The sequence below is a fragment of the Tachysurus vachellii genome, chromosome 1 (genome assembly GCF_030014155.1).
Source record: "Tachysurus vachellii isolate PV-2020 chromosome 1, HZAU_Pvac_v1, whole genome shotgun sequence".
Lineage (NCBI taxonomy): Eukaryota > Metazoa > Chordata > Actinopteri > Siluriformes > Bagridae > Tachysurus > Tachysurus vachellii.
In genome coordinates this window covers 5,250,104-5,260,770 of record NC_083460.1, presented here as the reverse complement: position 1 = coordinate 5,260,770, position 10,667 = coordinate 5,250,104, and the positions used below count along the sequence as shown (strand labels likewise).

Here is a 10,667-nt window from a genome sequence, read left to right as displayed (position 1 = left end):
ATTACATAAAGACATAAAAAAAAATGTAATTTTTTTATGAATAAATAAATAAATAAATAAATAAATATTGTTTGTATAGAAAACAATGTTTATCATCTCTAATAATAAAACTAATTTTAAATAAAATTATACAATCTCCCTGCAAGTGTTTTTATATATATTGTTTAATTAAATATATTATTTGATTACATAATAATTTAATATATTTTTGATTTTACGTATTAGAAAAAAATATATACATGAACAAAACGATGATTATTATTATAATTATGATTATTATGATGATTGATTATTATTATTATGAATATGATTATTAAAATGATGATAAAAATATAATTATTATTATTATTATTATTATTATTATTATTATTATTATTATTATTATTATTATGTTGGAGTTTAGTCATATAAAGGAACACCCTAGTCTGAATAACTACATTTTAAACACAATTATGTCAGAAACTAGACAGAATTTTAATCTGCGGTACCTCTTGCTAAAGTGTCGTGTTTTCTGAATAATTAGCATGCTTTTGATGATCCAGTCATCCTTGGCCGATTACATCTCAGCCCTGCGCTGCCACAGTAACCTCCCACACCACAGGGTGCCACTTTGCTAATACTATAGGGGGGAGCTTTTCCTTTCTTATGCTGTAATTCAGCAAATGTGTGGGTTTTGATATTGTAATGAGGCAATCTGAAAGACATCTTGTTTCTGAATGACTGGGAATGACCTGAATTACTTCAAGAAAATCTGATTCATGATGTGTCTGTAATATAGAGATGTGTGTAAATATCTTTGGGGTTAGCAAGCGTTTAATTCGGAATCAACACTTGTTTATTTATGACCAAACTTTTAATGCATAATCTCTTTGTGCGTATTGTTGTAATGAACATTGTTGTGTTGTGGTTGTGTTTTGCTGCTTAATAAACCTGAAATTAAATGATTGTAAAGGTCTTTATTTATAACAAGATCTTTTACAGCGGTGGCATGTGATTATTTTTTTTTTGTTAGGACAGGATAAGATTAATAAAGAAATAAACTAGAACAAAATGAAGTGGAGAAGATATCACAGCTTACGATCTATAACTATAGCGTACTAGCTAGTGAATATTTAGAGTAACGCTGTAACACGCAGCATCGTCCAAGATACAGTCTGGCAGCTTGTTTTGTGCAGGTTTAGACATATAATTGTGGAGAAGTGTTCAGTACAGCAGCCATGTTCAAGAGGTTATATGATTTCGTGTTGCAGGGATTCAGCAAAATTTCTAGCTGACAAAACCATACAAAGGACTTGAACCTAGCTCAGAAAATCCTGCTGCTCGAAAATAGCACTTTTTTCACATTGGAAACAAAGACACGCATTTCAGATGCAGATATATATATTAGTCAACCTTTCCCTATTCCAATTTTTGATCATATGCTATAACAGACCTGTGTTTAGTACACCACAGACGCAACATAAAACAAGATACTGGCAGCTGAGGAGTATTTTTAAACTAGGCCAGTTTAATGAAAAATCTGTGAGCCTGGTAACCCTGTCATTATCTGTCTATTAAAAGGACAATGACATTATTATCTTATACACAGTATTCTATATAACATGGTTTTAATTTAGACTGATTACTAATAATGCATAATTATTACTCATCTTTACATAAATGACGTCTAGCTATGTAGTAAACATTTTACATGGGTGCAATTTAGAGCTTTATTAAACAAAAAACATGACCTTTGTTAACAAGTTATATGTGTTCCTTTAAATAAAGTGTTACTAACATCTTTATTAGTCACTATGACTGCCAAAGTTCACAAACAAAGCTCTGTAGTGGTTTCTGATTAACAGCGACGTTGCAAAACCCGTTGCAGTCATTCGTTAGTAATCTCTGTAAAACTGTGGGGTCAGAGTTCACTAGGCCATGTGTAGGATCATTGAAATTCTATGACCTGGATGATGTCATTGATAATGCACAGAGACAAGAGTCAGGGGTTTGGCAGGAAGAGCAGAACGAGTTTGCAAACATGGAAAGGAAATCTAACTGATAAAACCTCACGCACATTACAGTGTCCTTACAAGTTGCACCTCCCTCCCTGAGTATAATAAACAGTGCATTTCACAAGACTATAGATTCATATCAGGGAATGTGCACCAAATATGAGCTGCTGGTGTGCATCTTTTAAAAAAGTTCTGATTTGTTTCTTCTTCTTTTTTTTATTACTATTATTATTACTGCAAAAGATCAGTTTCAACCTCATCACAATCCGTTTGATATAAATCCTCCGAAACCAAAAAAACAACAACAGATAAACAACAGATTAAAAAAAAAAATCCTGAGAAAGATAATTAGAAAGAAAACTGTCTACGATAAACCACTTTGAGAGACAATCACATTTCTTGTACATCACAATGGCTCATTAGGAAGAGAGGATTTAACTGTCAGATCTTCGCAAGATACCTTTGCAGATAAAAATGCAGCTTTGAAATCAAACCTCAAAGACTCACAGTATGAAGTAATTCTGCCGTCTGTGTTGTGTTGGCAGAAAAGTGTGTACCAGAGTCCAGAGTTACTGTCTGGATTGCATCAAATGACTCATTCATCTAGCAGAGATAAGCTCTTGAACAGCAGAGCTGATTCTATTCCACACAGCAGAGACAAGGGTCATTCAGGAGAGGAGATGAGGTGAAGTCCACCACTGGGAGCTTCAGATTCCAGACACAATCAGGAGACTCACTGTCTCACTTACGTGGTTAAGTTTGTAGGTTCGTAAGAACTTTGCTTTGCTTGGGTTTTATGCATCTACTTGCGTTTTTTGTCGTTGTCTGCTTGTCCTGGAGGCACCGGCTTCATGAAAAAGGCTGGGTCTATGTAGCAGCGTGCAGCTAGCAGGACAGGGACAGCTAAATACACAAGGTTAAGGGTCATGACTAGCCTCCACTCCTCTTTAGGGATGCGATAGGTGAAGGGCGTCCGAGAGTGCACGGACGCACCGATGTACGTCCACTGCATCTGCAGGTGCACACCAAAATATCACACATTTAAACACTGTATTCTCTGCCTATATACAGACTATTAAACAATCTTAGCTTAAATATTTTAGTTAGCATTTAGCATGTGTTGTATCACGTTTGGAAATACTACAGAAATCTGCTCTGGCTTTACTCTGCCTTTATCGCCAACATGTATAGGTGTAAAACTAGTTTTCACCAAACTTCTAACCCTATTACATAACAGCCACCAGTGTGTGATGTCAGACATTACATCTAACCAGACTTGCTGCTCAAGTAATATCATTGTTCAGCTGGAGAGTGACAACATCCCTATTTTGCATCTATAAGCTAACAGATGATCTTATAGACAGCAGTTAACTCCACTGATAGAGCAAGGGTGTCAAATCGGCAAACATACAGCTAATGCTTCACCCAATATTATTACATTAATATAATGCTTAGCATGGCTGATTATCAGAACACATGGCACTTATTTACCTGAGCCATAGCGCCTGTGAGCAACAAAGTCCAATCCAACATCCAAGTGCATCCCGGAACAGTCAGCCCGTAAACTAACATGGTTAGCAGGGGCATAGCGTAGAAGAGGAACACCAACATCTACAATGAGACCAAATATTAACATTCATCTAAAACAGTTTCTGTAAAATTGCTGAAACACAACACTTCAGCCACAGTTGTGTTCTGAAATGATGCTCTCAGTGCTTGGAAGCTTCAGTGATGGAACTGTAAATAGGCTCATTAGTAAATATGCTGTGATAAATATTAGGATTAGGATGACCAGCACATACCATGACCTTAGGGAAGGAAACACTGTCCTTCATGTAGGGCTCGTACTGGTAAATGTAGGTGAAACACATGTCCAGCGTGCACTCAAGGACAACCTGTAAGATGGTCCAAGACATGGGATTAGATACAGCTTCATGTAAATATGGAATTAAAGGAATTCTAAAAACAAAAAAAAAATCAAATATCAGCTTCAATAATGAGAGTCAGACTGAAATAGAGATTGGAGGTAGAAAGAAATAAAGAAAGAAAGAAAGTCTGGTGAATCTAATGTTATTTCAGGATAAAATAAAACTTCGAGAGTGAAAAGAAGAAGAAAACAGCGTTGGAGAAGGAAAAAAAACAAGTGAAATGAAAAGGAGAGGAGAAAAAGACTTACAAATCCTCTGAACACAGTGAAGGCCATGGCTCCGAGCAAAGTAAGTGTGAGCAGGAGGTCTTTGGGGCGATACAGAAGCCTTTTCTTCTGATCTGCTGCAACCTACAGAAACATCCAAACACATTCAAAACACATGATCCTTATATACTATACACTATACACTACACAGTAAATATTATAAATTGTATAGCATACACTATTCACTATATACTATACACTACACAGTAAATATTATAAATTGTATAGCATACACTATTCACTATATACTATACACTACACAGTAAATATTATATATTATACAGCATACACTATTCACTATATACTATACACTACACAGTAAATATTATATATTATACAGCTGTCACTATTCACTATATACTATACACTATACAGTAAATATTATATATTATACAGCATACACTATTCACTATATACTATACACTATACAGTAAATATTATATATTATACAGCATACACTATTCACTATATACTATACACTACACAGTAAATATTATATATTATACAGCATACACTATTCACTATATACTATACACTACACAGTAAATATTATAAATTGTATAGCATACACTATTCACTATATACTATACACTATACAGTAAATATTATATATTATACAGCATACACTATTCACTATATACTATACACTACACAGTAAATATTATATATTATACAGCATACACTATTCACTATATACTATACACTATACAGTAAATATTATATATTATACAGCATACACTATTCACTATATACTATACACTACACAGTAAATATTATATATTATACAGCTGTCACTATTCACTATATACTATACACTACACAGTAAATATTATATATTATACAGCTGTCACTATTCACTATATACTATACACTATACAGTAAATATTATATATTATACAGCATACACTATTCACTATATACTATACACTACACAGTAAATATTATATATTATACAGCATACACTATTCACTATACAGTAAATATTATAAATTGTATAGCATACACTATACACTATACACTATACACTACACAGTAAATATTATATATTATACAGCATACACTATTCACTATATACACTATATGAAATACACTATACAGTAAATAATATATATTGTACAGCATACACTATACACTGTATACACTATATACTATACACTACACAGTAAATATTATATATATATATATATATATATATATATATATATATATATATATCTTGTTTTGTTTTGTTTTGTTTTGTCAGGAACATCACCTTGTCTGCTGGAATGATTGGCAGCTCTCTGGGCCTTTTGAAAAGCTTTACTGCTGTCCATATAGACAGAATCAGGAAAAAGAGGCTGAGCCCAAATGCTGGATAGATGTTCTTAGCATGTTTACCTGCAGAAAAATAATTTAAGCAATTGCAGCTAAATTTTATTAAAATATTCTAGATCCTATAATGGCATTATAAGACAATGTGGAGGGAAATTAATTATTTTATTATTTTGCTTTGTTCTGTGGATTAATTAAAATCAAAAAGCAATGCCACTATAGAACAGAAACATCTCAGATATATTACCTATAACAATGCTTGGAATAAAGACGATCTGAGTGGCTACCATGGAACCCACCCAAAGAAGCGCCAAATTCCGATATGGCATCCTATAGAGAAAGTGGGAGAAATATTAATAGCATATTGCTGCCATAGAGAGTCTAAACTTTTAATGAAAACACAGTATGCTGAAAATAACAAAAGCATTCTTGACATCTTGTAATGAAATATTTTTAATAAAGGTTCAGTATTCACCCTTTCCGCATGCGGTAGATGATGGCAAGGAGCAAAACAAAGTGCACCCCTCCATTCCAGTAGTTCTTCATGATGCAATGTGCTGTGTTCAAATACGGTTCTCCCTGTACCAGAAAAATATTGTTTGAATTGTGTTTTGTTTAAAATTATTAAGTGTGTGTGTGTGTGTGTTTTTTTTTTTTTTTTTTACATTAACCTTGTTAATATAGAAATCCACAAAGCCTTTGATATATCCATCCAGCTCAAGAGCACACACAAGGTCAACGATGGACGTGAAAGAAAACACAACGAATACTGAAACAAAGACAAAACAGAGCAGGAAAAATGATCACAGTTAGCCCCCCAGCTCTGTGTTTCTTTCTCTTACTCCCTCTCCATCAGCCCATGTTCCCCTTTACAGTCTTCTCTCCATCACTCTTTCACTTTCCTTTCCGCTCCAGCTATTGATTTCTCCCCGACTGTGAGTTTATGATGGCCTGTGGCTATGTAGGTGAAGCTGGATCTCTATCACTGACAAACAGACCTGTCTTTCCTTTAGCGCTCTACCACAGTGCTGAAAAGGGCATCTCCTGATGTTTAAGAATAGCCACATCAGACCTAGCAGCAGGGTGAGGGTGGAGGCACAGGGGTGAAAATTAGGAGTGACAGGAAAACAGAGCGAGGGAGGAGAAAACCCGAGGGAGCTGTGAGGCCCAACTGCTGATTGATTGCTGTGTTGTTTCAGAGGAGAGTTTTCTCCATTGTAGCTTGCTCAAGGATTAAGGACAGGCTTAAACTTCTTTCACTGGCTTTAAACAAGCTCTACCACCACACATACGAAAACTATGTGGTATTACATAAACAGAAATTCAATATAAACTGGTTACCTAACAGTTCTGCATACACCAGTCTTACCATAAAACAGGAAGTCCACTGATTTTTCTTTTCGAACACACAGATATGCCATAAAGAGTACTGCAGCAAGAACAGCTACTTCTACACCCAGGATAACCAGTGGCCTAAAGGAAAATGAAGAGTGCAGGTAAAGTCAAAGAACTCAAGACCAGAAATCTTCAAATACGCATCTATTTTAAGCTGTAAAACAGGGTTCCAGAGAGCCTTTTAAGTGTAAAAAATTTTTTGAAATTACACAGACCACTTTATGATTGCAGCACCGATTCCTTAATCAAGCAAATTTCATCATACATATTTATTGCATCCAGTTGAATTATTAACCATCTTTTCAAATCAAACCACATAAATCACAAACTAGTTACATTTGTACATTCTAAACTTTTCTCAGCAGTATTAATATTACAGTTATATTTCGAATTGACATATTTTTTGTGTATGCTTTTTATACTGTCAAGCTTTAGACTGGGAAATGAGTACCTGCCTAAGAGAAAGCCACTGGTGTGATTGGCACTAATTTGAACCCCGTCAATCCATGTGACAGTTAATAACAACTTTCAGAACAATTCTAACACTATAATTATATAATTATAATTATAACTACTATATATATATATATATATATATATATATATATATATATATATATATATATATATATATATATATATATATATATATATATATATACATACACACAAATAAATAAATAAACAATGATCTTTGACATAGGTTCTTAGCGGTCAAATCTGGCACTTGCTTTTACTGAAGTTCTGTAAGATGTAGACAGAATTAACCCAGTGTTTTATTTCTCTTATACCACAACAATTTGCCAACAACCAACACCACAACTTATGTACACAGCCTTGTATTTCCCTGAAGATTTTTCCTGAGCTGAAAAAAAAAAAATGTTAAAAAGCACTGACTTCTTCCCTAAGTATTAAAAAATCTTCTCCTCACCATATATAATGTGTTTGTTACTATGGCAACAAACATATTAAAACAAGTTTATTAAAATAAACCATGCAGTCTATTATCAGAGCTGCTGCTACAGAAAATGAATCAACAACTTCTGATCAATCACATTTACTTTTACAACTCATTGCAGTCAAAATAAATGTGAAGATAATAACTTACTTTTGCAGCGCAGGAATGTTGTTTGATGCAAAAAGTACAAGAGGTGCCATCAGAGATAAAATAAAAGTAAGGATCTCCTTTGGAAAAGCCATCCTCTCGCTAACAGAAGAATAAAAACTTTAAAAGATTAAGCAAAAGCGTGATTGAGAGATAAAGGGAAATACTTTTTTTTTTTTTTTAAAGAAATTCATGCAAATTGTTCCTAAAGGAGGAGGTGAAATGCAGCTGTGTCACACTGCCAGCTCACTGATTTCATAGAGGCTGGAGTTTAGGGTAATATAGTGCTCTGTGTCAAAGTCCATGAACTGAGGAAGATAAAGTCAATAGAGAGGCATTGATAATAAAGTGGTGTATTTACCTCTCATTTCCATAGGGGGGCGGTAGAAAGCCTCGGAACGACAAGCCTTTAGGACGTGAGTGGTTTCCCCCATGGGCCATGGGCCAAGGCTGCTGGTGCTGCACACTGATACAGAAGCTTATAATTTTAACTTCTAAATAAAAAATGTAAACATTTAATCCTATCCACTGAAAGCATGCTGACAATAGCATTCTGCTGGGACAACCGATTGCACAACGTTTGCATACCCCATTTCAAAATGAATTAATTGATATATTTATTTGTTCATTTCATTATTTATTTCTATAATAAGTCATTCATTTGTTCATGCAGTCACAGTCACTGCTTTACACACTTTGGATATGCATATGCATGGGAGGTAGAAAGATACCGTGAGAACCCAGAGGAACCCCAAACACACACAGGGAGAAATCCACACAGACAATAACAGGACATCAGTGATGGTAAAAACAAAAAAAAAATATTCCTTAATGCCTTGATAACTGCCATCAGTCTCTCCAGTATCATCTGAACAGCATTTGTCTGTTTCATTTTGATGCATTCATTCATTCCTTCAACCAGTAACTGTTTTATGCAGGTCAGGTTCAGGATGGATCTGGATCCTATACCATAAGCTCAGATCTAGAATACAATATTGAATAGTGTTTTGTTGTTTCAGTTTTCAGAGATATATACATATAAACTGTTAGAAAAGCATATGCTTAGGTTTAGATTGGGTTCATTGGAAATATAATATTGTGATAGTGTTATACAAAGAAAGTTAAATAAACAGCTTTACCACTGAAGGACTCCTATAGCACCTACTATATAACTTATTTGTCTGCTTGCTTGCTTGACTAGGACAGACATACAGAACTTATTTTTTGTATTTTTTTTTAATTTTGTCTATTACAGATTTTTTTATTTTATTGTTTTCTCAATAACAAATGATAACAGATAACAAAATACAATGTCGTATTATTCAAATCTTACAATAGTAACATAACATAAAGTGGAGAAAGAAAAAAAAATACAAATAAAAATATACAAATAATGATACAAATATCATGCAATAGAATTAATTTAGAAAAGAGGAATTAACAGTCTTGTAAAAGTCTGTAGTTTTGACAGCTTTTCGGCTCGTGAGTCCTTTTAAAGTTTCAAGATAAGTTTTTATTTCCAGCTTAAAATGTTTGTTAGACCACTTTTCATTTATGGATATGAAACTTTCCCACTAAAATAAGCAGATTTAAAATAATAAATATGACATTTCACCATTTTACTTTCCTCATAAAAAAAAAAAAAAGATCTTTTTTCTGTATATTAATTTTTGTCCCACATAATGATTCAAACAAATGTTTTGGACATCAATCCAAAACAAATATAATGTATATACGATCACAAAAAAGGTGCATAGCAGATTCTGGGTTTATATTACAGAATGCACAAGAATCTGAAACATCATTTTGAAATGTTTGTAGAAATTGGTTTGTTGGATGAATTAGGTGTATAATTTTATTGGATTTTTTTTTTTTTTTTTTTTTTTTTATTAATGCCATAAACCAACAATACAATGAGATATATTCTTTAAAGTACAAATACACAGCAACTAAAATAAAAGAAATAACAACAATGCCAGAGGACAAGAACAAAATTATAACAAACAAAAGGAAAAGGGTGCTACCCTATACATCATATCTGCTTACAATATTATAAGCTCAAATTGCTTTTTTGCTTCTACAATGACACAAAGCAGAACATTAAAGATATACAGAACTTATTTTTTGTATTTTTTTATTTTGGCTATTACAAATCTTTATTTTTTAATTATTTTTTCTTTTGTTATTTTCTCAATAACAAACGATAACAGATAACAAAATACAAAGTCGTATTATTCAAATAGTAACATAACATAAAGGAGAGAAAGAAAAAAATACAATTAAAAAAATACAAATAAGGGGTATCGTGCAATAGAATCGATTTGTATTTAGTAATCAATTGTATGAAATATGCCTTCTCTTTTTCAATCCCATGATCATTAAAGTGTATCATTATATCGAGTCCTTAATTAAATTCTTCACCTCAATCCAAAATATTTTTGTATGTATGCAATGGAAAAACAAATGAAAAATAGTTTCCTTTTCACCTTTACAGAAATTACAGGAGTAAACGATATCTAATTGAAAAAGTTCCAGCACGTTTTACTGGGTATATTCTATGCATTTTTTAAAAAGAGACTTCTTTTACTTTATTATTAACATAGCCTTTATCCACTGCCAAGCTTTATGCCATTTCACATCCCCAAACACAGAAGACCAGAAAAAATGA

At 33.0% G+C, this 10,667-nt stretch overlaps 1 protein-coding gene across 1 annotated transcript; it reads right to left on the bottom strand.

The window, feature by feature from the left end:
• Positions 1 to 536: 536 nt before the first annotated feature.
• On the bottom strand, positions 537 to 8,250 carry tm6sf2a (transmembrane 6 superfamily member 2a). The gene is made up of 10 exons (XM_060869440.1): positions 8,003 to 8,250; positions 6,869 to 6,972; positions 6,171 to 6,268; positions 5,975 to 6,078; positions 5,747 to 5,829; positions 5,441 to 5,565; positions 4,171 to 4,272; positions 3,797 to 3,889; positions 3,486 to 3,605; positions 537 to 3,006 (listed from the first exon to the last, which is right to left on the bottom strand). The coding sequence occupies exons 1-10, from the start codon at positions 8,092 to 8,094 to the stop codon at positions 2,797 to 2,799; spliced, it is 1,131 nt and encodes a 376-aa protein (XP_060725423.1). The 5' UTR covers positions 8,095 to 8,250; the 3' UTR covers positions 537 to 2,796.
• Between the last annotated feature and the right edge of the window lie 2,417 nt (positions 8,251 to 10,667).

Bases quoted from the DNA above. Each gene is read 5' to 3' on its own strand.
- tm6sf2a (XM_060869440.1), bottom strand. From the start codon at position 8,094: ATGGCTTTTCCAAAGGAGATCCTTACTTTTATTTTATCTCTGATGGCA. The intron at 3,890-4,170 runs GTAAGTCTTTTT...ACCATCTTACAG, and splicing joins TCACTGTGTTCAGAGGATTT to GTTGTCCTTGAGTGCACGCT. The intron at 3,007-3,485 runs GTAAATAAGTGC...GTGCACCTGCAG, and splicing joins TCACAGGCGCTATGGCTCAG to ATGCAGTGGACGTACATCGG.